The sequence below is a fragment of the Fusarium oxysporum genome, chromosome 9, assembly GCF_000149955.1.
Source record: "Fusarium oxysporum f. sp. lycopersici 4287 chromosome 9, whole genome shotgun sequence".
NCBI lineage: Eukaryota > Fungi > Ascomycota > Sordariomycetes > Hypocreales > Nectriaceae > Fusarium > Fusarium oxysporum.
The window spans coordinates 1369858-1394584 of NC_030994.1; the positions used below are offsets into that span (position 1 = coordinate 1369858).

At 49.9% G+C, this 24727-nt stretch overlaps 10 protein-coding genes and 1 non-coding gene across 14 annotated transcripts in view; 6 read left to right on the forward strand and 5 right to left on the reverse strand.

Moving 5' to 3' along the window:
- FOXG_20030 (uncharacterized protein) overlaps positions 1 to 1474 on the forward strand; it is a 2146-nt gene extending 672 nt beyond the window's left edge. Inside the window, exon 2 of the mRNA XM_018400305.1 lies at positions 1 to 1474. Coding sequence (XP_018246523.1) covers positions 1 to 1407 — 1407 coding nt within the window. The 3' untranslated portion in view covers positions 1408 to 1474.
- An 83-nt stretch (positions 1475 to 1557) lies between these two features.
- Positions 1558 to 4377, forward strand: FOXG_09340 (uncharacterized protein). The gene is made up of 2 exons (XM_018388458.1): positions 1558 to 4278; positions 4350 to 4377. Exon 1 carries the CDS (start codon positions 1721 to 1723, stop codon positions 4172 to 4174), a length of 2454 nt encoding a protein of 817 aa, XP_018246524.1. The 5' UTR covers positions 1558 to 1720; the 3' UTR covers positions 4175 to 4278; positions 4350 to 4377.
- FOXG_20031 lies at positions 4340 to 4455 on the forward strand. Its single transcript, XR_001936401.1, has one exon. It is a non-coding gene; the product is annotated as a 5S ribosomal RNA (ribosomal RNA).
- A 109-nt stretch (positions 4456 to 4564) lies between these two features.
- On the reverse strand, positions 4565 to 5818 carry FOXG_09341 (uncharacterized protein). The gene is made up of 2 exons (XM_018388459.1): positions 5391 to 5818; positions 4565 to 5290 (listed from the first exon to the last, which is right to left on the reverse strand). The coding sequence occupies exons 1-2, from the start codon at positions 5579 to 5581 to the stop codon at positions 4669 to 4671; spliced, it is 813 nt and encodes a 270-aa protein (XP_018246525.1). The 5' UTR covers positions 5582 to 5818; the 3' UTR covers positions 4565 to 4668.
- A 127-nt stretch (positions 5819 to 5945) lies between these two features.
- On the reverse strand, positions 5946 to 9139 carry FOXG_09342 (uncharacterized protein). Of its 4 annotated transcripts, XM_018388462.1 has the most exons (6): positions 8988 to 9139; positions 8767 to 8851; positions 7875 to 8713; positions 7589 to 7800; positions 7204 to 7529; positions 5946 to 7152 (listed from the first exon to the last, which is right to left on the reverse strand). In XM_018388462.1, the coding sequence occupies exons 4-6, from the start codon at positions 7716 to 7718 to the stop codon at positions 6289 to 6291; spliced, it is 1320 nt and encodes a 439-aa protein (XP_018246528.1). In that variant the 5' UTR covers positions 7719 to 7800; positions 7875 to 8713; positions 8767 to 8851; positions 8988 to 9139; the 3' UTR covers positions 5946 to 6288. The 4 variants fall into 4 exon arrangements, with proteins under 4 accessions (XP_018246528.1, XP_018246527.1, XP_018246526.1 ...); XM_018388461.1 differs by having other exon boundaries at positions 7875 to 8851; XM_018388460.1 differs by having other exon boundaries at positions 8767 to 9139.
- A 312-nt stretch (positions 9140 to 9451) lies between these two features.
- FOXG_09343 (CAMK protein kinase) lies at positions 9452 to 12216 on the forward strand (the record flags this gene model as incomplete). Its single annotated transcript, XM_018388464.1, has 8 exons — positions 9452 to 9539; positions 9611 to 9668; positions 9719 to 9873; positions 9949 to 10010; positions 10064 to 10264; positions 10313 to 10359; positions 10407 to 10697; positions 10746 to 12216. 8 exons carry the CDS (start codon positions 9452 to 9454, stop codon positions 11734 to 11736), a joined length of 1893 nt encoding a protein of 630 aa, XP_018246530.1. The 3' UTR covers positions 11737 to 12216.
- FOXG_09344 (uncharacterized protein) lies at positions 12056 to 13003 on the reverse strand (the record flags this gene model as incomplete). The annotated part of the gene is made up of 2 exons (XM_018388465.1): positions 12056 to 12263; positions 12495 to 13003. The coding sequence occupies 2 exons, from the start codon at positions 13001 to 13003 to the stop codon at positions 12056 to 12058; spliced, it is 717 nt and encodes a 238-aa protein (XP_018246531.1).
- An 871-nt stretch (positions 13004 to 13874) lies between these two features.
- FOXG_09345 (ULK/ULK protein kinase) lies at positions 13875 to 16966 on the reverse strand (the record flags this gene model as incomplete). Its single annotated transcript, XM_018388466.1, has 3 exons — positions 13875 to 14032; positions 14084 to 16649; positions 16832 to 16966. The coding sequence occupies 3 exons, from the start codon at positions 16964 to 16966 to the stop codon at positions 13875 to 13877; spliced, it is 2859 nt and encodes a 952-aa protein (XP_018246532.1).
- Positions 16967 to 17886: 920 nt separating this feature from the next.
- On the forward strand, positions 17887 to 18026 carry FOXG_20032 (uncharacterized protein; the record flags this gene model as incomplete). The annotated part of the gene is made up of 2 exons (XM_018400306.1): positions 17887 to 17918; positions 17966 to 18026. The coding sequence occupies 2 exons, from the start codon at positions 17887 to 17889 to the stop codon at positions 18024 to 18026; spliced, it is 93 nt and encodes a 30-aa protein (XP_018246533.1).
- Positions 18027 to 19610: 1584 nt separating this feature from the next.
- Positions 19611 to 21083, forward strand: FOXG_20033 (uncharacterized protein). Its single transcript, XM_018400307.1, has one exon. It carries the CDS (start codon positions 19949 to 19951, stop codon positions 20366 to 20368), a length of 420 nt encoding a protein of 139 aa, XP_018246534.1. The 5' UTR covers positions 19611 to 19948; the 3' UTR covers positions 20369 to 21083.
- Positions 21084 to 22470: 1387 nt separating this feature from the next.
- Positions 22471 to 24594, reverse strand: FOXG_09346 (ornithine aminotransferase). Its single transcript, XM_018388467.1, has 2 exons — positions 23780 to 24594; positions 22471 to 23728 (listed from the first exon to the last, which is right to left on the reverse strand). The coding sequence occupies exons 1-2, from the start codon at positions 24251 to 24253 to the stop codon at positions 22889 to 22891; spliced, it is 1314 nt and encodes a 437-aa protein (XP_018246535.1). The 5' UTR covers positions 24254 to 24594; the 3' UTR covers positions 22471 to 22888.
- Between the last annotated feature and the right edge of the window lie 133 nt (positions 24595 to 24727).

The following is a 24727-nucleotide window of genomic DNA, read 5'->3' on the forward strand; positions in this document are numbered from 1 at the left end:
AAGCGTCTTCAGCAGAAGAAGCTTTCCAAGATGGCTGAGGAGGATTTCATTTTTGATGGTGACGAGTGGCTAGCCGAGGGCCAAGAACATGGTGAGGGCGAAGAGACGATCACAGAAGTCCTGAAGGAAGTTGAGATCACCGACGACATGAGCCCCGAAGAGCGATATACAATTCTCAAGAACCGTTATCCCGAATTCGAGCCCCTCGTCAAGGAATTCCAGAACCTGCAACCTACTTTGGTGGATTTGCAAAAGTCAGCCCAGGGTCTCTCGGGCCAATCACTAGAAGCCGTCAAGTACTGGGTGGCCGGCTGTTACGTTGCTGCTCTCGCGAGCTATTTTGCCATCCTGACATCTCCAGCAAGAGATAACGCAAAGGTGCAGAAAACTATTGATCCTACCGAGCTACGGGACCACGAGGTCATGGAGACCTTGATGAATTGTCGAGAGACATGGCAAAAGGTCAAGGATCTCAAGTCAACCAAGAGTTTCGATGGCGACGCTATTTCAGATATCGACGATGATGCATTGATGCAGGGTGTTGAGAATCTGGAGGCTGAGGTGAAGAGAACAAAGAAGAGCAAGAAGTCGTCGAAGCAAGAAAAGGCTGCTGCTGAGAAACTGGCGCGAAAGCTGGAGAAGGTCAAGGCTGGAGAAGCAGCTGTTGCTGATCTATATGATCTACCTCTTCCCGGCAAGAAATCCAAGAGGTCCAAGAAGGCTGTTGCTATCGAACAAGACGATGACAATTCCGACTTTGGTGAAGAGGACGTTCTTGATGAGCGAACCGCAGCTGAGAAGGCCGCCCGCAAGAAGAGTCTCAAGTTCTACACATCTCAAATCGTACAGAAGGCGAACAAGCGTGCTGGCGCTGGAAGGGATGCCGGTGGTGATATGGATATTCCTCACCGTGAACGACTTCGAGACCGTGCGGCGCGTCTCAACGCTGAGGCTGAGCGACGTGGACAGAAGAACTCCAAGCTTGGAGCAGACCTTGACGATAACAGTGACGATGAGGACACCACAACGGCCAAGACTGTTCGTGACAATGAAGATGAGTACTACGATATGGTGGCACAAAAGTCAAAGAAGAACAAGGAGGACAAGGCCGCCCGCTACGCAGCATACGCTGCTGCCAGCAAGGCAGATCGAGTTGTCGAGAAGGAGGAGCTTGGTGAGGATGGCAAGCGTAAGATCACATATGCTATCGAGAAGAACAAGGGTCTAGCGCCCAAGCGAAGCAAGGACGTTAGGAACCCCAGAGTCAAGAAGCGCAAGCAGTACGAGGCGAAGCAAAAGAAGTTGAAGAGCATGAAGCCTGTTTGGCAAGGCGGCGAGCCCAAGGGAGGATACCAAGGAGAGCTGTCAGGTATCAACACAGCTGTTGTCAAGAGCACAAGACTATAGTTTTAAATTCATTAAGGATTTGGTTAATAGCGTCATAAAAGAATTCATCCAATTTTGTGAATATTCATTTACTTGACTGCCGCAATGTACATTTAAGTCCCCTGATTATCACCTATTTTATGGCGGGTCGACCCTTGTATGGCGGGGCCAACCTCCACGTTGCTTGAACAGCTTCCCTTAAGCAAACCTACAACTTTCCAACGCCTCTCCTCAAATTTCAACGACCGTACGAACCTGGGTGCGACAAGATTTTGAACAGATGCCTATCAATAGGTAACACCAATACTATACGACCTATAGCTCTCGCGCAACAATGGCCGATATCGACACTTCCAAGCTCACCTCATCCGCCCAGATCTTCTCTCCGAATAACACCCTCCCACAGATCCGAACTATTCACAAAAGCCTCCATGTCGCAATCGAAGAAAAGTCTACCCGCCTGCGCACTCAGGTCGGAAGCTCATATCGCGATCTGCTCGGTACAGCGGACACTATTGTGCACATGCGCGATGACAACGATGTCGTTCAGGAGCTTCTAGGCAAGATGGGTGGCCGATGCGGTAGAGCTGTGATCAGCGCCAAGGCTACGGGTCTCGCAAATTTTGTCGCGAAGGAGAACAAATACGCTACCTCTATCGCAGCACGGTTAAGGCTCCTCGACGCCTGTGTCCTAGTTGTTGGGCGAATACTTAAGGGCAGTGGTGGACTGGGCGACAATGTCAAGAAGGGAGATAGATTGGTACTTTCTACAAAGGTCCTGGTTCTGAGTCGACTTTTGATAAAGAGTCTCTCGGACGATGCGACTGACACTAGCAGTCGCCAAGCCATCGAAACCGCGAGAGCATCCGTTAGTAAGCTACGACGAAGGTTGCTCAGGAACGTCGAGAAGGTCTTTGAGAGAGCTGGCGATGAGACAGAGAGGGAAGACGTGCAAAAGGCACTATGTGCATACAGCTTAGCAACAAGCTCTGGAGCAAGAGACGTTCTCCGCCATTTTCTCCATGTGAGAGCAGAGGCTATGGGACTAGCATTTGAGGCGGAAGAGAATAATCGGAAGAGGAGTGCTGATGACGTTGTTCAAGGTTTGAGGCTCTATTCGAGAACTGTTCTTGATGTGCAAGCTTTAGTGCCAGGCAGATTGTCATTGGCGCTCTCGGGTCTTAAGAGCCACCCTCTCCTAGCTGACCCCGGCCTCAAGCAGCTTGAAGGGCTAAGATTAGACATCTATGAACGGTGGTGTGACGAAGAAATCCAATACTTCACACCTTTCGTCCGGCATGACGACCTGGATGGAAGCCAGGCTCGTGAGATGCTAGCTGCATGGTCCGAGAAGGGATCGGAGGTTCTCCTCGACGGACTGAAGAAAACGCTGAACACAATGTCCGAATTCAAGTCCATTATGGAGCTTCGAACAAGTGTTTTGGAGCTTTGGATTAGAGACGGTGGGAAGGCTCGAGGTATCGACCCATCAGAAATGCAGGATTCTCTCCGCGAAGCCATCAACTCACGCATGCTCGAAGTCCTCGATACTAAGGTCAGCAAGCTCCGCTTAGTTGGGTCAGAGGTCTCTGCATCTTTAGGACGATGGAAAGATGGTACCACCGATGAACATGTGAGCATCTGGAACGAAGAAGGTTACGATGAAGCTCTTGCGGGTGGCGCTGCCCCATTTGTGCAAGAGGTCGTGTCTCGGTTTTATGGACGGAATGATGCTGTTTCCAAAGCGGCGCACTCTTACAAATCATGGTATCATGTCATCGATGATGTCAAGGAGGTTGTTGAACAATTGAGACGGCAACGCTGGGATAATGACTACGACGAGATCGAGGATGAGGAGACGATCGAAGCTCGACAGAAACTCCTAAGCAAGGACGATCCTCAGATGCTGCAAGAGAGGCTGGATGCCACGCTTGATAAGTCTTTCAAAGAGCTTGAAGATCAAATCCAAAGTCTTTGGGATGAGCGGGCCGAGTCATCGCGCAATGGTAAAGTAGCCATGTACTTCCTCCGTGTTTTACGAGATATCCGACACCAGTTACCAGAGCGGCCTTCCATCAAGAGCTTTGGCCTGAAGGCTGTCCCTTCGATGCATGAGAAGGTGGCTGTGGCAGTTTCACAGCCTACTCTGGAAGAGTTCTCCACGCAAGGACTTTCACAGCGAGTTGTGGTGGGCCGACCACTTTGGGATGGAGAGCCAGCGCTACCTAATCAGCCCTCGCCAGAGGTTTTCCAGTTCCTACGATCACTATCACTGTCTATGTCGGACGAGGGGGCTGATCTCTGGACCAAGGCGGCTGTATCTGTGTTGAAGAAGCACCTGACTGAGCAACTATGCAAAATGTGGGAGGTAGCAGTGGTGGAGAACTCAGTTGACAACAAGGAAGACGTCAAAGATGAGAAGTCAAACGAGGTAGATGCAAAGGAGGAGAAGGACGATGATGATACGGAGGACGAGAATGCAGAGGAGACCGATGAAAAGAAGGCCAGTGCCGAGGAGGAGTTACCAAAGCCTGAAGATGCTACCGAAGAGCAGAAACCTGGTCTCAGTGCCGAGCAGAAGACGGATGTCCTCACACAGTGGCTCTTTGATATTGCCCTCTTGCGGCGTTGCATCGGCAACACAGAATCAGCAGGCAGCTCGTTCCAGAACCTCGAGGACAATGTTTACCGACACTCCAAGTTAGACGAGGCAGCAAAGCACCGAATCTTGAAGTCAGCCAACGACTTCTGGCAACGAGCCAGTTTATTGTTTGGTCTGCTAGCATAGGGAACACGCAACACTTGACAATAGAAGACTATTAACAACCTACCAATTGTGACACTCCTGCTGAAGCGAGTATCAATTAAACTGTGCTCTCCGCACTAAAGATAGTATGTATACGAGTGTTAGTACCTTGTTCATAGGGCATTGTGACATGTCCGCTTATCACAAACGACCACAGCTCGTAGAGAACACGGGGTCCCGTCCGCTCCCCCTTAGTTAAGCTGCGAAGCGCTGGATTAGTAGTTGGGTCGGTGACGACCAGCGAATCCCCAGTGTTGTATGTTTTTTTTGTCCTTGTAGAATCTATTTTTGTTACATGTTATGTGGTTGTCCTGATATTGTGCAACATTGTCAGTCCTTACCTTAGCTTAGCAGCGTACCTTGTGAGCGAGGGGGGGAAGAAAAGACACAGAATAGTAAGGTGAGAGCACATGTCCGAGTAGAGTCTTATTGCTTCATATTTTCTTCTCTGGTATAGATGATATAGCTGTAAATCATCACAGCTTGTGTCGCTTCGCACCGCTCGCAAGCTTGGCAAACTCCTCCTGAGGTACACCCGTCATGAATCTCTCCAGCCCAGCAAAAACCTCATGGACATTTTGTGTATGCAGGATATCCAGCTCGGGCTTCCTGATCAGCCTCTTAATTTCGATCAAGCTATCCCCAATAAGATGGTCTCCCAGCCTCTCGTCAACCTCTTGCAACACTCTAGCCCTGAACTTGACATCATCGCCCTCGTCAAAGATGGCATTGACAAATCCACAGCGTTCAAGGTCCTGAGATCCAATGCGGCGACTCATGAGCAATGCTTCGTTCGCTCGTGCAGGTCCGAGACGTAGTGCCAGTGCTCGTGATGCACCACCCTCAGCAACAAGACCAATGGATGAGAAAGGTGTGAGGAGGAAAGTCGACGGCGCGCAGTAAATAAAGTCAGCAAATGCAATGAGCGCTGCTGTAAGGCCTACAACAGGACCATTGAGGCCAACGACGAGAACCTTGGGATGAGTTGCAAAGGCATGGGTGATGTTCAGGTTTTGAGCGACAAAGCCCTGTAAGACTTGCTTATGGACTGCTTTCCCGTCTCCGGCTATCTCTCGAGAGACTCCCACGTCAGCTCCTCTGCGAACAGTCAGTTATGTCCATGCTTATATTGGTTGTCCGGCATTTTCAAGACACAGTGGTCTGCATGGGTGGACAGGATTCTCTATGGGGTTCTCACGCAGAAAAGTATCGACCCTTTGCCAAAATCACTGTAGTGAAAACCTCGTCATGAGTAGCAATCTCTCGCATCTTCTGAGCGAGATCATAGTATTGTGCTGAGTTGAAGGCGTTGAGTTTTCGTTCATTACAAATGGTCAAAACGGCTACACGGCCACGATATTCGAGTTGAAGGGTAGACTCTTCTGCCATAGTGAAAGCTGTAGTATAAAGGATCTGACGGAGGATATTCGAAATGAGAAGACCAGATGAATGGAGGAGAAGAGACTTGTAAGATTGATGATAAAGAGGATAACCAGGAGAGGTTGACTTCTTATTCTCTCCAACCTAGGGTATTTTACTTACATGGGTGTTGATTACCCCGGATCTTGTCTCCCCACTCGGTTGGCGTACCGAGATGCCTCGGCATGGGAGGCGGAGATGTTGCCGGAGCCAAGTCTGCAGGGAGATCGATCACTGTAGAACAAATACTTGGCTTCGTTGACTGTGCAATAGATGGTAGAAAGATTGATAACTGGGTTGCATAATGTTGGAGTTATTACACAGCATTCATTAAGCTCTAAATACGTTATATTTGCTGTCTACAACTCAGGTGAGCTAGGAGCATGCTGAAATATCCACGACCAATCACGAAACAACCACAAGTGTCTCGATTAAAGAAGTATATATAACGTGTATGAATAATTCATTCGAGCTACGTTATCTTGGTAGGCACTGAATTACTGAAGCCCAAGGTACATTGACATCCCCGGTCCATCCGCAAAACTCCTTTGCCGAAAGATTCAGCATGCAATTTCTTTTCAATCATCACAATAACCACCCGCTCACACTGTCTCCTCGCACTCTTCCTCTTAAACATTCTTCTTCACATCGGCAGACGCCTCCATTGAACGCCATTCCTATCGGCGTTTTGGGGCAAATTGCCTCTGCTTGGGGAAGTTCAATGGCAGCGTTAGACGGGCTACGCTAACCTGTTGTTTCGTATCCTTGTTTGTAACATGCTTCACACGACCGCCAATCTCCTGGAAATAGGCATTCATGGTCTTCTGGTCGATCTTTAGATCGTCACGTAGGTTCTGTGTGTCAACCTCGAAGTTGTCGATGATGCTTGCGAAAACACAGCAATGTGTTATCAGCAGATCAACGTGGAACTTGCGCATCTCGCCACGGTCGGAGAACTTGCGGCGAATGCTCTCAATCACAGCCTCGGGTGCAGGAGCAAGGAACTCCCTGAGTTTCTCTCGAGGTGCGATAGTTCGGGTGCCACGGGCCTTGCCAGGCTTGCTGTGGAGGTAGAAAAGCAGCACGAAGAAGAAGTAACGTAGTACACGCAGTCGATCCACCGCCTCCTCGTTGCCTGCCACGCGGTTCACCCGAGCGGCAACAAAGCGTGACGGCACCTGAATGCTCTCCTTATGTTGTACCTTCTCTTGCCATTCTCGAACGGGGACCAGCTTGAGGATGTCGGCTCCGATGATCTTCTTAGGATCGTAAACGTCTTGGATCTCGGTCGCTTCCATGTTGGCAATGGGCACAGGCTTGGCGGCATCCACAACCGCTTGCAACTCCTCTCTCGATGACATGGTCGATGTGACTTCTCCGACAGAGTTGAGCATAGCACGTGCTGCTGCATCAATCTTGGCAGGCTCTTCCCCAGCCTTCTTTTGCGGTGCGATAGCGTTCAAGACGTTCTCTTGGATGGCCTTCTTGGCCTTCTTGGTACCAAATGTCTGGCCGAGGTCGGTCTTGAGCTGTAGCATTGTCTGTACTTCGTTAGAATATTGCCCCTCTAGAGTAGATGGATGTAGGCGTACCTGGCTATTATCGCGCTGACCAGAAGTAGCAGCGGCGCCCTGCCTTGCTCGTACTGAAGCCCGCATTGTCATCTTCTTTGCCTCGACCACCTCAAGTTTTCCTGTCTTGGGGTCGTAGATTCCGAGGAAGTGATTTAAAGCTGGCTTTTTCCCTCTTGGATCGTCCGATTTGACCGTGTAGTCCATAGATCGATGCGCATTCGAGTGCAGCAGGAAATCTTTTTCGGCAGCCGATTCAGGCTGCTTGCCTTTTGACTTGGCTCCATTCTTGGGCGCATATGAGTGAAAGGGAATGTTCTTTGGTACTTGGAACCCAACAGCCGTTGCTATTCGAGATCAGTCAATATCTGTCGCATCGCACTCAAGCAGAGGTGGTGGTTGGTACCTATCACGGGAGGGCAGAACTTGGGTCTGAGGACGGAAGAGACGGTCGCTGATGAAGGAGGCGCATCAATAGCAACCTTCTTCTTTGGCTTCGTAGAATCTCCGCTTCTCTTGCGCTTTTCACTCCCCATGTTGGATGGCCGATTATCGATCTCGTATGTAATCTTGAGTAGAGGTACCGTTGATACAGACAAGGTCTTAGAAATTTTTTGACTTTCCGCGGCAGAAAGAGAGGGCCCGCCATTTAGCCGGCCAGACAGGGAAGGCGGTGAGAGGGGAGAACGTACCTCGCAGTTGCATCGAGATATGTGGAAGAATTGAGTTGAGGAACTAATATATAAGAGCCGTATGGATGAGTTTCAGAATGACGATTTTATATACTGTCGTATGCAATTCAATTGATGGTTGATGCATTTCGCTGAGCTCCAGTATCTCCAAATTTCCATATCTTCAGCATTCCATCTCTGCAACCCACCGAGTAGCTCCACAAAGGTCGGTAGCGCTGCTCTGTAGGTTTCGTGACGTCGAACCACCTCGGAGCTGAATGCGACAGAGCGTCACGCACAACACATCGTCAATTTTAATATTCGGGAACGGCGAAATCAATCGCATTTGAAAGAACTGGTAACACGACATCATACATAGAGCAATTAGCCTGAGACCGAAGGGCTTGCAAGAATTGGCCGACAGCTAGCGCGCGACTGAGCTTGGTCAACGTCCAGCTAGAGCTAATTGGTGTCACGAGGGCACAATCACGAAGCACACAAACTGTCAGAGGAATACTCTGTATTTCTTTGTCTTAGAACTGCCAATCAAGTTCTCGTTGCATCGTCTTTTGCAAGCATGACTGATGGTCTTTGATCCTAACACCGCCTGGTTCCCGACCGTCCAATTGTCATAATCCCCATTCCCATAATGTTCATTGAGTGCCCAACAGCCGCTCAAGTGCGGGGTTCCACCACCGTGACGTAGTTCCCGAAGTCAAATCCCAGCTCAGTACGTTGCGGGACATCCCATAGGCGCCAGAGTAGCGTTCGCAGCTTCGGCCAGAGTATCGTTGTGCGTGTGAAGTCGTAACATCATGAAAGATGAGTCAAGTCAGGTTGAGGTGCGAGGTGTTTATTTGCTGTGAAAACGGTTAGCTATTGTCAACATGTCGGCGACAGCGATGCAACTTACGATCGAGCCCTCATCTTTCTTCTCTTGCGCTTGAGGCGGCGAACCCGCTTCTTCCTCCATTTGGCTCTCATCTTGATTGACGATGCTGTTGGAAGACGTTAGCAGCTGTGGTGCGCATGCGAAATGCCGTCAACAAGACAAGTAGCTTGCGGTGGCATGAGCCCAAGCTCAATGCCTGCAAGCTACAAGCTATAGGCCAGGGTCAGGTCGCGTAAACTTACTCTTTCGTGGATGAGAATCGTGTTGGGATAAGGAACAAACTTCTGAAGCTTCGGGGGCAGAATTACGATTTTGTGTATGCAGCCCCAATCACAACACGTGACCGAACCCCATCGTTCCTTCTCATGGTACCTGGAAGACCCCCCACCAAAACTTGGGTGGGCGACGAGAAGGGTGCCAATTGAGTGGGGCACTGTCCTGCGCATACAGTGCCAGGCCGACGATTGAAGCAGAAAGGAAGGAAGGAGGGAAGGAACGGCTGCAATTGTTTAACTGCGACAATAGGAATTGCAACCGACGAGAAAATTAGCCACTAATTGAATAATTTCTACTTAACCACCATCGCCATCTAAACCAACGAATTCGTGATCTTGCTACACCAATCTTACTCAGCCAACTAATCCAGCAAAGAAAGCACTTACACGTACGAGCAGATGAACCAGATTCAAAATCTGTAAAGCTCAATATGGACGAGGATACGGCTCGCGCGTCGCAAGAAAGTCCAGCTGCATATCTTCATCTAGTAGACACCAGAAGCGAACACCAATCTCAGCGTACGCTCTTCCTACCCTCAAGATCTCGTATGGTCTCCACCTCTTCTGGTTCTTTCTAACCCGCTTCTCAGAAGTGTTTCCAGTGTGGGAGCGAGAAATCTTCAAGATTGGGCGAGACCCTCGTGCAAAGTGAGCAAATCTCTACATGAAATGCATGTCACACAAGCTCACACATACAGCACGTTGGCTGTCGATAATGACCTCAACGTTGCAGTTTCTCGAAACCACTGCGAAGTCTATGTTGTGGTGTATGAGCCAACTATCAACCATGTCTATGTGCGGGATCGAAAATCTTCAAATGGCACCTTTGTCAATGGCCAACTCATTGGTTCTGGTCCGGATATAAGCCCTGGCTACCTACTACAGAGCGGCGATGTGATCGAAATTCGACCATACTAGAAGTTTACAGTCATTCAAGATCAGCCACCCCCTCGCCATGAGTTAACATCCTTACAACTGGAGGAATGCAAGGTAGGCCCGAATTGTCCCTACTACCGACTGGGGCCTGAAACTAACTGCCCTAGTTGTTCGCAAGCAAGTATCACGTCAATAACCATTGCCTCGGGCAAGGAGCGGAAGCAGTCGTCTGCCTAGCAAACGACGTCCAGACGAAGAAGCAGTTAGTTTGCAAGTTGATCAATCTCGACAAGATTCAAGGAAAGAATCCTCAAGAGGATATCCGCCGCAAGTTTCAGGAAGCCGATATCTTGCGCCAGCTGCGACATGTAAGTCGACTCGCGCTTTGTATCGCGAGCCTTACTAACCTGAAATAGCCTAACATTCTTCCTTACGTGGATGCTATCTCATCACCACACTCACTGTAAGTGAGATCCATATATTTACGGAAACTTGAACTGATGGCCCTAGCTACACCTTTACAGAACTTGCATCGGGTGGTGATCTCATGTCATTCATCCTACGCCATGGCACGGTCAAGGAACTCGACTCACGGATCATTATACGTCAAGTTGTCCGTGGTCTTGGCTATCTCCATGAGAAAGACATTGTTCACCGTGATCTCAAACCAGAGAATATCCTCTTGGCGTACTCGCCTAAGATTGCGTACCATCGAGTCATGCTTTCAGACTTTGGCAATTCTGCCGTGCCTCGACGCAGCAGAATGATCACAAATGCTGGGACACCAGGTTACCAAGCACCGTACGTCACTTGTTTTGGACTCAAGCCACTTGCTAATAAGTCTCATAGGGAGTTTGCAGCCGGTGGGCAAGCTCACACTGCGGCTGTCGACATCTGGTCCTTAGGTGTTGTTGCACTGCTCCTCCTCGCATCTGATAACCACGACACAGAGCTCAACAAGATGGGACAAGGAGACATAATCGAATATCTCACTAGACTGTTCAATGGATTGCAGACAAAACCCTCTCTTGAAGGGATTGAATTCGTCTGGAACTGTCTGAAAGTTGACCCATTACAGAGAATCAATGCTTATGGTGCGAAGACGCATGCATGGCTTTGTTCTCCGAAGAAGAATCGGGAACTGTTCAAACGAATGGACTCTAGAACACTGGCTTCTTGGAAACCTCAAGATAAGCTCAAACCTATGCCTTGGGTGTTACCTGATCTTGCACCGAGCAACCCACCAACACCTACAAGAAGCCCAGGCTCATCAATCAGCCAATACTTCACGACGACACCTACACGCTTTGAAACTACGACCACAAAGTCTAGAGACCGCGTTCTGGAGATAGCCGCAGAACCTGACCCAGGAACTGCCACTCGTAAGACTACCTCGTCTTTCTCGGTGCCACCGCGTCCATCCGGCACTCTAAGAGAGTCTGCGACTAGTCTAAAGAAGTCTCAACCTCCTTGGCAAGGGTTTCGTAAGCCTAACGGTTCAGCGAACACTGAATTCCCATCAAAACGCAGGAGAGTCCCAAGAGCCAGGACTCATGATACTGCGAATCTTCCCCTCCCTGGGCTAGAGAGGCATTTAAGATCACCTACCAATACCAATCCTCGTTATAGGCAAAACGTTCTTTCGGCCCTCGAAAGGACGAAGTCAAAGTTCCTCACAGACAGCATCTCTCCTGTTCCGAGAACTCCTCTAGATGCTCTCACTACCAGTGCATTGGTTCCGCCATCAAGCCCTAAGAAACGGAAGAGCAAGCGTGATGTGAGGCTAAAGGGATCGGTCGGGGCCAATATGCGGCACCCATCTCAGCTCACATTCCGCTGAAGATGGTCAGGAAATGGTGGAAAATGAAGGGATATATTTAGGTCTGTGGAGTTACTTTGGGGCTTCACTTCTTTCTTCTATGCGAATTCCATGGGAAAGGAAACATTGAGAATCACGAACTCACTCAAGTGCAACAACTACATAATTGAGGGAAACGAGGTTCATAGATTTGGGCGGATGGGATTACGGATTCTGACTGGGAACCTGCCTATGACCACAGATGGCTCTGGCTCTTTTGATTGATGACGGGGAAAGGCTGACATGGGATAGATGGGGATATTTACAAAGAATAAATGCATGCAGATTGCCCCTTTGCGCTTTACCATGTACTTATTTTCCTTTTGGCGGATCCTTTCAAGAAGTCTTGCCATTTTTTAGGCATCTCCTCTTCACCGCTATTATTGCTTGAGTTACCACCGACCTCAGGCCACACTGGCAAGGCCTGGATGCCCTCAGCCTGACCCTTATTCACCAGCCTCTCCAGCCACTCTAATTCCACCTGTTCAATGTCACCGGTTTCTTGACCCCTAGCAAACCACCAACACACTGCAACAGGATGGGTAAAGTCCTTGACTAAACAGGGGTCTCCATGGCGTCTGCATCGCTCGCAGGCGGGTGAATAGTTCATGTTTCGTGAGCACCGTCTCCCTTTAACTTGACACTGAAGACAATCGAACATCTCCGTATTCATAAAGAGAACGTGAGGACGTAGGTGGCAAAAGGCGTTGATGAGGTTCACTGGGAACCCTTCCACGTACCTAGGAGGATCTCCCCGCAAGTCTTCGAGCACGAACTTGGAGAGTTGATACCCCTGAATGCGGTCCTCAAGAGTTTCCATCCGCTTTCTATGGTCCTCTCTTGTCTCTCCTATTGCACGCCTAAGAACAGGGCCTGTGGCTTCTTTATCAATCATGCCATTGATGAAAGCTTCGACATCTTCCCTGGAAGGAATTTCATCTTCATACTCATCTTCGTTCCACTCGTCTTCTGATGTCTCTTCCTCCTCCTCCTCCTCCTCCTCCTCCTCCTCCTCCTCCAATTCTTCGAGCTTCTCCTTGATCCGTGCTTCTCGAGTAGCGACGAATCCAGCCTCGATCTCTGCGTCTGTACGAGCAAGGGCTTCTCGCCGAAGCCTCTCTGATCGTTGGTGAAAAATAGATGAGACAGTTGATAGCAAGTCAAGTGGAGCAGCTGGTGGTGCATTAGGGTCGAGCCCCCGAATGATGTCGGATAGAACCGAGTTGGGAGAATAGCAATTCCCGGTCATGGCTGTCTCAATATGTTAAGTAAATTTGAAGTTAAAGAATATGGTTCGTGCTGTTCTATGTGCGCCCATTCTGTATATATACCAACCTTGACGGCCAACAACTGTGCAGCGGTAAAACGAAGAACAAGATGCGCTGTACTACAGCTTCTTGTCACTGAACAAGCAGAGGCTTTGTGAGAACATTTCGTGGCATTGAATGAACAAAGCCATTAGACCGAGCAATTCAAAGGTCACTAAAAAAAACGAATCGGCCTGCTGCCAGTTCCCGCAGATAAGCCTCACTAAGAAGGTGGACAAAGAAGTGTAAATCCAGGGCTCAATGTGAAAGACCTGGGTATATTGATTCTCATTTTCACCCTTTTCCCTGGATTCAACATCTCTTCACTCTCGAATAGCATGGCACGTCTGAAAACTTCCCACTCTCAACCTATAATGACTGGCCCTTATGCCGGTCCAGATACACATAAACCCAAATACCTCCTCTTATCTTCCACCTGAAAAGCTGCTGTAGCTCCAGGTCTTGGCGAAGCGAGCCCCAAATCCAAAATGCAGAGGTGGTCCTCTGGAAATAGCAACAAAAGAATACGGTAGAAGAAAGTAATAGCTAATAGCAATCCAAAAACGCCGACTTATGAGATGCTTCTCCCGGCGATGCGCAAATGACAAAAACCCTGGACGCCGGCTCCATATAGATCCTGTACTCAATGACTGTCTGCTGGCGTGCTTCTGTGAGCCGCATGCCGAGCTCCGTAGCGCCTTGAATCCAAATATGATAGAGATAAGACATGAGATCATTCAAGATCTCCGAATGGTATGGTAGGTATCGTTGTATCAGTCATAAAGCTTTGCTACGAGTTTCATCGTCCGCAGCTCAGGAGGATGCATGCGAAGGAACACTGCGTGGTGTGATATCACCGCTTCGACGACGTGTTGACTGCTGATAAGACTGTAACGTCTTGCTGTTAGCTTCAGCAATCATTTGTTGCTTCTTGCGCACAGCTGCGAGTCGTCCTGTGATCATCTTGATCACTAATGTCTTGTTAGCCCTCGTTCAGAATGACAGACACATGTATGACTTACTCTTTCGAACATGGGCCTCCTCATCGCTGTCAAGCTCACCACCGCTAGTTTCCTTGACAGCATCTCGCTCATCTTCTTTGCCCGTCGACAATCTTCTTGCATCCGAACCTGAATCGTCATCGTTGTCCAACACGGCCTCAAGCATTCGGATGGCCGTGATGTACGAAATCTCGCATCCGGCGAGGTTCTCATTCGTAACTTCGTCAATTGCGGCAGCGCGGCTCATCTCGAGTGCCCGATCATACATGAGCTTCTCAGCACTTATGCCAGGAGTCAAATAAACCTGCTTGGTCGCGCCCCCCGCGGAGGAAGCAATGGATTCGGTTCCGTGGTTAGATGGGTGGCTGGGATGGTCTTCAGGCAATTGCTTCTGAGCTTCCGTGAGCTTCATACGGACGATTTCCGACTTCTCCAGCACCTCGTTAAATCGCTGTCGAACCCACTGAACCACTGCGTTTATGCGCTGAACAATGCTCTGGGCAGCAGCAGCCGATAGGCCGGTGCCTGTCTCTCCCCGGCTCTTCTTGGACCACCAGACACTAGCTATGTCCATAGCCCTAGCGAGAAGAGTGAGCGACTTCACATATAGAACAAGAGCCTCCTCTGAGAGAGCAACAATTGCCTCAACTGTCAATCCATCTTCCTCATTTTCCAATTGTTCAGGTTCAAGACCGCCCAAAATATGATCAGCGGACGGTGCTAGAGGAACAAGCTGCTTGTACTTGACTTCGGCGAAACCGTAGACACAGTCACTGCGTGTTGCAAACTCTTCTATGGCTTGCGCAGCTCGACCATCTTCGTCGGTTCCGTGAGTGTTCTTGCCGTCGCCCAAAAGTCCGACTGGGGCCTGAGGAGTTGGATATGTCGGGAAAGCTTGGTACAGGGGAGGCGATGGGCCCTTTGGTGTACCACGCAGAGGGGGAACCTTGAAGCCAAAAAGACGCAGGCTGGCGTCTTGGATCGCTTTAGAGATGGCACTAGAGGCTGATCCGGGACTAGCAGAGAGAGCCTTCTCGTACGATGATTTCCGGTCATGGCGGCCCTGGGTCACCAAAGCGTTGCGAGAAGACGGAGTGGCAATTGCTCCTGATGTAGAAGTAGGTGCGCCCTGTTGAGTATATCGTCGAGTCATGGGTCCTGTTCTTTGAGAGGATGGGTCACCAAATCGCTCGTTCGCTGCCAGTTCATCGGCCAGAGCGTTGACCTCAACATGCCGTCTCTCAACAACTACGTATTCTCGCTCTAAGGCAACATCTTGCGCCGCCTTCTCCTCTTCTGTAATTGATGGATTGCCAAAGGCTCTGTCCCTGCGTGCCTGGTTCAGAAGAGATGTAGGAGGTGAGACCTTATCCCTACCATTTCCTCTATCCTGGATACGTTGCTGAACCGGAGCAGTCGCTGCATGGTGTGCAACTGGGCGGCGAATTCCAAGACCCTCACCGATCTCGCGAGGAGAATTTCCTGTTGGTCGTTGACTGTCATGCGATTGCCGAGAATACCGACCTTCTCCTGGGCTTGCTGCTTGTGGCGACCTTGAGTGCTGATCTCTGGGAGATCTTGAAGCAATGCCGTCTCGTGGCGATTCGTAACCGGTTTGTCGGGGACTTCGTGATGATAACGAAGGCGAGCCCCCATGAAAGGCTGATCTCACCTCTCGAGGTTCTTGCCTGGCTGGCTTCGGAATATCATCCTCTACTAAACCAGGAATTTCGCCCGTAACGACCTGGTGTGCGAAGAAGTTTTCGAAGCTCAGTCGCTCGACAGGACTTCTCTTGAGTAGACTTCGAATTAGAGCTTTCAGGTCGGCACTGATAGTCACCTCCCTAGGAAACTTGATAACATCCTCAGCCGCTTCAATCTTTCGCAACAGTTCGACATGGTTTCTAGCCCGGAACGGAGGGCGACCTGTGCTCATTTCATAGAGCACAGTTCCCACTGACCAAAGATCGGCTTTCGCATCATATCGCTCGTATCGGAGAATTTCTGGGGCCATGTACAGGGGGGATCCACAAAGGGTATCAGCCAGGGAAGTGGAGGGAAGCACACGTGCGAAGCCGAAGTCGGCAAGCTTGAGCATAGGTAAAGATGCTAATCCAGCGATAGGGATCAGCGAGTCTTGGCTGGCTTGCATGACAGGGCGACTTCTTTGGTCCCTGAAGGGTCGTGAGGGTAGTAGTAGCAGATTTTGGGGCTTGACATCTCGGTGAACGTAGTTCTTGCTGCGTAGGAACTCGAGGGCACTAGTCAGCTGTTTCAAGAAATGTCGAATGACAACCTCATGCAAACCGGAGTTCGGCGCACTTGGATACTTGCGGGCCATATCATGCGTGGCAGGATGTGTGGCGAGCTTCTCTCGTTTCTTGATGAACAGGGATAGATCGCCAAGCTCGCAGTATTCCATAATTAAATTGATGTGGCTTGTCGACTCGAGACAGTCATGGAGGGCGACGATGTGTGGGTGGCGTAATGTCTTGAGTATTTGTATTTCGCTGTAGAGGTTCTCTCGTAGCTTCTTGTTCAGACGTTCGAGCTCGACGGATTTGATGGCAACGGCAGCCTTAGTGTCCTTTATCAAGATTGTTAGTGGTTATTTAGGATGAAGTATACTATGAATTGCTCTGTGACTTGTGGTACCAAAAGCAGGAGTCTGACAAGCCACCCCAGTGATGCAGCAGGAACAAACAAGCAACGCAAGTTGGTACGATGACAGAGAAGCAAGTCAAAGCAAGGATAGAAGCTTTGTCGTACCTTATGCCAACCCAAATACACTTGAGCAAAACTACCCTTTCCAATCTCGGAGCCGATGTTGAACTGTCCTACTACAGCACGACTGCCCGACTTCCTGGACCCCGAGGAGGTCGAGGACTCCTGCCGGGCCGCCATGGCTTCCTGGTTGTTATTATCGATGGCAGGAAGATAGTCGGACTGCTTTGTAGCCCTAAGGCTTGAAAGATTCGGGGGAGGTGTGTGTCACAGAGCAGGTCGTCATGTAATCGATAGATGGAAGCTGTCGCAAGCGCCGATGGGCGTGATGGAAGAGGCGAGAAGGGGACAGAGGAGGATGGGGATGATTATCAACCAGGCGGAAGGTGATAAACCAAAGGTCAGAGGCGAGAACCTGCGCTGATGGTTGGTGAAGCAGCTAGTGGTCGGTGAGGACTGAGGACCCCTATGGGTGGACAGCCGAAGACGGATGGGATAAGACGAGACGAGACAATACTACCTGACCTTAGCTCAGAGGCAAGGTTGAGAGGTAAGTAGGTAGTAGGTAGGTATCCGAAAAGGTGCGTAGAGTATAGACGGTACTTGACTCGTTGCGCGCCTGCACTGCTATATCGAGCCAAACACAAGAGTTAGTGGATGTGGATGGGCGGAACAACTGATGGGATTCGAGACCGAGGACTCGTTCGCAATGAAGAGAAAAAGAAGAAGAGAGGACAAGAGGAACAGAAAGGACGGGAGAAAGACGAACAAGAAGCTATGGGGGATGCGTGTGACAGCGAGCAATGGTGACGGCACGAGCAATGGCGATCACGGCTGGGGATTGGATTACACGGGTATGATCCAGCGATTCTACACTTGCCTTGCCTTGCCTTAGAGGCTACAGCCTACAAGCACAGCCAACACCCATAAGAGAAGACCCAGAGTTATTGCCAGATGGGGCTTGCTGGGGTGCTTGATGCTGGTGCGACAGGGCAGGATAAGGGTAGTGGAGGACAGAGAATGCGACGGGATAGGAATAGGTAGGGTAGGGTGCTGTACTGTACCTAGGACTAACTGGACGCTATCCTTACACTGACTGGATGGATACCGATAAGCCTGGCAAGCCTGGGGGGTATGTTGAAGGCCAGGCCAGGTGACTAACACGGCACTGAAGCGAAGCTTTGGGCCTTTGGTAACGATCCAATCTGAGACGTTATACGAGCGCCAACCGTTGACCTGAGTCGAGGACCGTCCGTACTCGCTTTTAGAGAGGATGAGCGTGATCGGAGATAATCGCCCCCCAAAACCGTGGACGCGGAAAGGGCGGTTAGAGAGGCGGACGACAGCGGTGACTCAATGGAAGGAAGGGATGGTTTGATGTTATCGTGCACCTCCAATGCATTGGCAATGCCTAGAGTCTAGAATTATGCAGGTTGATGATTCGTACGTGTTGCTGAATGGGGTGTAGTGTCTTCCGTGCTGTAGGTACAGACGGGAATACAGAGACAGTCCAAGGCTCCAAGTCAAGAGAGTCGGGACAGGCTGATCGGGGTTGCGTCACACACACACACACACTAGACGCAACTCTGGTACCGACTATTGTATTGTAGGTACACGAGGGAGTTACGCGGTGGTCAAACAGATGCTGTGCGAACAAAGTTTGTAGAATAACAACAAAGCACAGGGTACAGAAGGTTAATTGAGTTGAACAAAATGAATTGCCATATAAAGAAAAGAGCAAAAAAAGAAAAGAAAAGAAAAGTACGGTAGAGATAACACAGTGGAAAAACCAGGCAGAAAGTGAATGTGATGAGAGGTGAAGTGAATGACTGGTACGAATCAAGCCCAGTTAAGGTCGGGTTTTCTAGAAGGGGGAAAATGGGGAATGGCTACGTGCAGTGACTGTCCAGGACGGTCGACTGTAACTAGCCCGGCTGTAGGGGGCGCGTTACCTCAGGCAGCCCAGGGTGCTTAGCTCCATGCTCCAAAGCTTTCATCCATTCAAAGTAAGGTAACCCTTGAGTACCTGTTTAGTGTGTGAACTGCCGCAGGCGTCAGAGGGTCCTGGAGAATCTCCAATCGACAGGGATGTTGAGTGTCAGGGGGTACATGCGATCTGTGTGAGAATCAGCCTCAAATCGCAAGTACCTCTCAACTCGGCTCAGAATGACAGCCTCACGAGTGGGTGTGGACGACTGAGACACACTCACATTCACGCAGGGGGATCATTGGAGATCGCAGAAACAGTGAGTAAGTGACTCTGACTGTCTGACAGCAGACAATAATACCAATAGACATTAATAATTAAGAGACAATGATCAAAAAGGGTCGGGTTTCCGGGGGATGACCTAGAGGCTAATGGATCACTTTGGGTGACCCCGTGATACACCCAAGTCCAAAACAAGACCAGGGGATCAAAGACAAGAGCGGGATGAGAAGAGACAAAACCTGGAAGAGCCAAGGGACGAGTGAAAGGATGAATCAGTGAGTCAGTGAGTCACTCACTCACTCACTTTACATTAGAAAAGGAAAACAACCGACAACCGCCGCAGCCTCCTTTCTCCATCCCCAGCAAGCACCCAAGTCCTAAAAAAAACAAAACAAAGAGGAATCATGCGGTGCATGATAACGATAAACTGAAAGTGCAATACACGCTGAGCTAAGCTATTCCGGGCCAAGTTCGACCACCTTCAACTCCTGTCAACGTTGTGAGCGCCTCGTGAGGAGGTGTTGTTGCCTGAGCCCGATGATGTGATGCATCTGATCTGTGGACAATAAGACAAAAGCCTCCTTTTTTCCCAAACTCAATTTGGTCAAAACATCCCGTCATCGTAGGCTGTAACAACTGTTGTTAGTTATTAGCCTTGAGCTGGCTTGAGGTACGAAACAGACACAGGTACAGGTACAGATACTGTACCTACGGACGGATACAAGGTTGTGGATGCCGAGGTCGCCCGGCCCCACTGAGCGTCTCTCACGCGTCCACCTTCTCCGGAAGCTTTACCAGGAATTGAGCTCCATATGCTCTGAAACTTGGACCTGGGAAGTGGAGGATGAAACATGTCAATATCAAGTCTTGAACAACCTTGAATTGGCTTGTTTTACGCCAGCCAAGTTTGCGAGACTCCAAAGCATTGAACATCGATCGCAGTTAAGGTATGCATGTGCTCTCCAAGTACCGTACTCATGCTCTCACCACCTCAACTGCTATCAGCCCCCATCAAGACTGGCCATGTTTCTCCATCTACGCCATGGCCCGCTATAGCGCTCCCTGCCACGAGGTGCGACCAGCCCAGTGAGAAACATTGGCTGATCGTCGCTGATAGTCTGGAGAAGAAGATAGGACAAGGCCCGGTCCGGCAAAAGAGCCAAACACTTTTGATCTTGTCGCAGATAAATCTTGACCTCCCTTGTTTGGGCAAGGTTAAGTTAGAGCCAAGCTCGTGCTCGTGGAATACATGGCTGAGCTCAGATGGCGAAATAATTGTTATTAATACTGTAATTCGATGCTGGTCACGCAAAGCGCATGGCGTCAGCGGATGCTCACTCGCTCGCAATAAGAGGCGTTCCGTTGCTCTATAATGCACGGCAGCATGGCTTTCTCCGTATCGAAGACAAACTCACAATAGTACTGCGGCCCACGAATAGGTATCAATTCGCCCGACCAAAGAGCGTTATCATTATCATGCCCATGCCCTGCCGCAGGCGCCGCATAAAGGTACAGTACCGTACCCTGCAAGTTGTGTTCCTTTTTTGGAAACCAGGCAGACGAGGCCCATTAGGTTTCCCCGACTTTTTGAGTTAGCAGTAGGACTTGGGTCTAAGAAAGGGTGGGCAACCTCTGAACTAATTGGATCATGGTGAGAGTGATGTTTCCGGATATTGATGATGGCATTGAACTGGTGAGACATGGTAACATGGACAGGACAAGTCAGGAACAGAAGTGCCCGCTCACGGTGCTCATCACTCACTCGCTTCCATTATCACGTCAACTGAACACGAGTCGCGATGATTCCTAAGCAAAAGAGGTACAGTCGAGTCAATTCAGGACAGCTAACTAAACACAAAAAAACAATACAAATACAAATACCGTCATCACGCACACCCAGATCGTCATCTTCTCGTCCTAGATCGGCAACTATCCCCCTGTTCCTTGACCGACTGGCTGCTTGAAAGCCGCTAGAACAAGGGAGCATGTTGCCTCGTCAACTTTAAATAAAGGAAAAGAAAAAAGGCATCATGTGCTGAAATTTTCTCCCATATTATTAACAAAGAAGTAAGGAATAGTGACGCCGACATGGGCAAGTCTGGCCTCAACTGTTTAGTTAGTTAGGACACTTGAGTTTCCTGTCTGATACGCTTCGACTATCTATCTCTTGGCGTTCTCGATGCATCTCAATCGAGTTAGTGAAAACCTGGAGAAGTGATCGATCCATTGCTTCTTATCTCTCATGCTGAACTCCGATATTTCTCTTATCATGGATGTGTTGGACATGTGCCTCTCTGCCTTCTCAGTTTGGCATACCGAGAATTTAGGAACACACACCAAAGTCCCCAATGCGTTCTCATGAATCGATAGAATGCGACCTCGAATTGGAGTCCTTTACTCTTCACCCCCACGATCATTCTGACCTTGTGTGCCTGGCTAAACAGTCAACCAACCACACTCCAAACACGTGGATCTACTCAGCGATAACTGTTCTCATCCCTCAAACTCAAAGCAGCCACTTAGGGATCGATACATGTGCTTCTCTCCATTGCGCGTTGTTCATGTATGTGATTCTACTGCGGTTTGCTCAATCTGTAACTTGCTCACATCGAGTCGCATTTTGCGAGTTTCACGAGACAATGATCCTCCCGTAACACAACGTCTTCTCTGTCAATCGGGCCAACATACGATCGCCCAGATAATGTGCAAGATTGTCTCTGCCTATCACGAATGGCCTCATCCCCCACCACCTCTTACCGTAGTATCCTTCAAGTAACCAACAATACGGGCAAAACCTCATGTATCAGGCCTCAAAACGGGCACCCAGCATGACCTTCCAAGCCATCCCCACATCTAATACCGCATGCCACGCGTTCAACAAATACAGTGCATGATTCGTAAAGGCTGCTGCGTTACAGTGCACTTTGAGCCACTCATGCGTCAATTGCAATTGGATGTTGTATGTTACCGCTCCAAATGCCGCCGAAGAATCCGTCGAATCGGCGGCTTTATACCGGCCCTTTCGCCGTGCTTCGGGGCTCCGTAACGCCGTGTTTCAAGATCCACCGGACGGAAAACACGGATCCGATTGCGGGTTTCACTGTTACAGGTCTACAGGTGTTATCGTATGTTCAGCTTTCAAAAATGTCCCTTTTCTCCGACAATGCAAGTGATGGAAGTATTCCTGTGTAGAAACGTAATTACGTCGTCTCATGGTAAATCGACTGTAGCGAGTCAGGGGCGTACCTTAGAGCAGCATACCAAGACAATACCTTGGTCGGCACAGTCAGCTGTTACCCACACGTCGTTTTCCTTGCCGATTGCGAAAGAGAGAGGATAAACCTCCAAGATGACTAAGATGACTTGCCAGGTAACTTATGTAACATTGTTCATGTATCTGCGTGCACTTGTCTCATGATAGAAGGGCGGTCTTATGGCTGATCGATCTGCCGTGCCGAGCCACGTAGGGAACGCTTTTGGGGAAAGATCAGTTCTATTGTGCAGACCGCTAACCGCCGGTCTGAGATGATGGCAATATGTTACAATGACAGGTTTGTGGCCATGACGAGGGCATCATATCTTCCTCACCTAAAGCTACGCTAGGCAAGTCTTTCATTGTCAATTATCTGGAGGTAACGGCGTGTACGGCAGAGTGACAGATAGATCATTTCAGCATTTTTATTCAATCGGGGTATTCAACTTGTACAAGGCTTTCTAGCCGACATGGAATCCCAAACGCCGACCAGAGTGCTGTTCTCTGGTTATGCAGTTCGAACATACATCAATCATCCCGCTATGGTTTCCGAGCATAATACCCGTGCCTATTTATAGATAACAAACGCCGTTTTCCCTTGTTTTCCCATCATATCCATATCTTCAAGTTTAGGCCGCGTCTAGTGGCCCTTGGCTCGCTCAACATTGGGAAGCTCCTTGATAGCCTCAGAAATGATCTCGAGACCCTTTCGGAGCTCCTCCTCGCTGATCACCAGAGGAGGCGCAAAGCGGATGATGTCGCCGTGAGTAGGCTTGGCAAGAAGACCCTTGCTCTTGAGGAGCAGGCACAGATCCCAGGCAGTTCGGCCGTTGGCGGCGGACTCGTCGATGACAACGGCATTGAGCAGACCCTTTCCTCGGATCACCTTGAGGATAGGGGTGTTGAGAGCCTTGAGACCGTCGCGGAACATGTTACCGAGCTTCTCAGCCTTGGCAGTAAGATCCTCCTCTTCCATAATCTCAAGAGCGCGAATTGAGACGGCACAGCCCAGGGGGTTACCACCGTAGGTAGAACCGTGAGTGCCGGGCTCGACGACCAGCATGACCTCCTTGCTGCTGAGAACGCAGCTCACAGGGTACATACCACCAGAGATGGCCTTTCCGAGGGTAACAAGATCGGGCTTGATGTTGGCCCACTGGGAGCAGAGCATGCGTCCAGTTCGGCCGATACCAGTTTGGATCTCGTCGCAGATGAACAAAACGTTGTGCTTGGTGCAGAGAGCCTGGACCTTGGCGAGGTAATCCTCATCGGGGACAACAACACCAGCCTCACCCTGGATGGGCTCGCAGATGAAAGCAGCAGTCTCCTTGCCGTGAGCCTCAAGAACCTCCTCGAGATCGGCAATGTTGTTGTATCGAATGGCCTTGCCAGTGGTGGGGTTGAAAGCACCAACATTGGGGACATAAGGGCCGTAGTTTTCTCTTGATTCGGGGTCGACTGACAGAGTAATGGCGGTCATCTGGAGCATGTTAGCAACGTTGCTTCAACTTTTAGGAATATTCGAACTTACGGTTCGACCGTGGAAGTTCTCGGAAACACCAAAGATCCAAGCCTTCTCCTGAGGAACACCCTTGACCTTGTACGCCCACTTGCGGGCAATCTTGATAGCAGTCTCAACAGCTTCAGCACCAGTGCACATGGGTAGAACCATGTCGTAGCCGAAAACGCTGCGGACCTTCTCAGCCCACTTGGGGAAGACATCGTTGTAGAAAGCTCTGGAGCTGAGGGTCAATCGACCAGCCTGCTCGGCAAGAGTCTTGACGAGTTCGGGGTGGCAGTGGCCCTGGTTGACGGCGCTGTAGGCAGAGAGGAAGTCGTAGTAGTGGCGGCCCTCAGGATCCCAGACGTTGATGCCCTCAGCGCGGGAGAAGACTACGGGGAGAGGGTGGTAGTTGTGAGCGGCGTACTCCTCCTCAATGGCGATGGCCTTCTCGGTAGAGGTTGCATGGAACCGAGAGACGGCCTTTTCAGCGTGGGGAGACATTGTGATGGGATGTGACGTCAATTCGGTGTTGTAGTTGGTAAAGTAGAGTAAAGTAGAGTAAAGTAAAGTAAAGTAAAGCAACAAGAGTAGAAAGTGAGGATATCGCGAATCAAGTTACTTCTTGTTGGTGAATTGAATGGAGAGAAGACAAGAACAATTGGAAGTTTGAGGAGAACATGGCTGCTCTTTAAGGACCGATAGCGGGTTGACGGTTGTCGGCAAGCGGAGGCTTGTTGCGGACAGGAAAGAGACAAGATATGATTTCTTAGGTAATTATTACAGCAAAACCAAGTCTGCCTCTAGAGTTGTTTGTCGACACTATACCCCTAAGTGCAAGTGGGAGCGACCAAGCGTGGGAGTGTGCGGGCGTGGTGTTGCGAAGTTGAGGTTGTGACGAAGCTGATTGGATGAGAGGCCCGGCGGAACTTGGCGGATGACCTGCCGCCACCGGCCGAGATGCCGTGTTCAGTTGAT

Coding starts and splice junctions, on each gene's coding strand:
- FOXG_09340 (XM_018388458.1), top strand. CDS start 1,721: ATGGCCGATATCGACACTTCCAAGCTCACCTCATCCGCCCAGATCTTC.
- FOXG_09341 (XM_018388459.1), bottom strand. CDS start 5,581: ATGGCAGAAGAGTCTACCCTTCAACTCGAATATCGTGGCCGTGTAGCC. Junction 5,291..5,390: donor AAGGGTCGATACTTTTCTGC/GTGAGAACCCCA, acceptor GACTGTTCGCAG/AGGAGCTGACGTGGGAGTCT.
- FOXG_09342 (XM_018388462.1), bottom strand. CDS start 7,718: ATGGGGAGTGAAAAGCGCAAGAGAAGCGGAGATTCTACGAAGCCAAAG. Junction 7,530..7,588: donor GTTCTGCCCTCCCGTGATAG/GTACCAACCACC, acceptor GATCTCGAATAG/CAACGGCTGTTGGGTTCCAA. Junction 7,153..7,203: donor GTCAGCGCGATAATAGCCAG/GTACGCCTACAT, acceptor AACGAAGTACAG/ACAATGCTACAGCTCAAGAC.
- FOXG_20033 (XM_018400307.1), top strand. CDS start 19,949: ATGTGCTCTCCAAGTACCGTACTCATGCTCTCACCACCTCAACTGCTA.
- FOXG_09346 (XM_018388467.1), bottom strand. CDS start 24,253: ATGTCTCCCCACGCTGAAAAGGCCGTCTCTCGGTTCCATGCAACCTCT. Junction 23,729..23,779: donor AGAACTTCCACGGTCGAACC/GTAAGTTCGAAT, acceptor AACATGCTCCAG/ATGACCGCCATTACTCTGTC.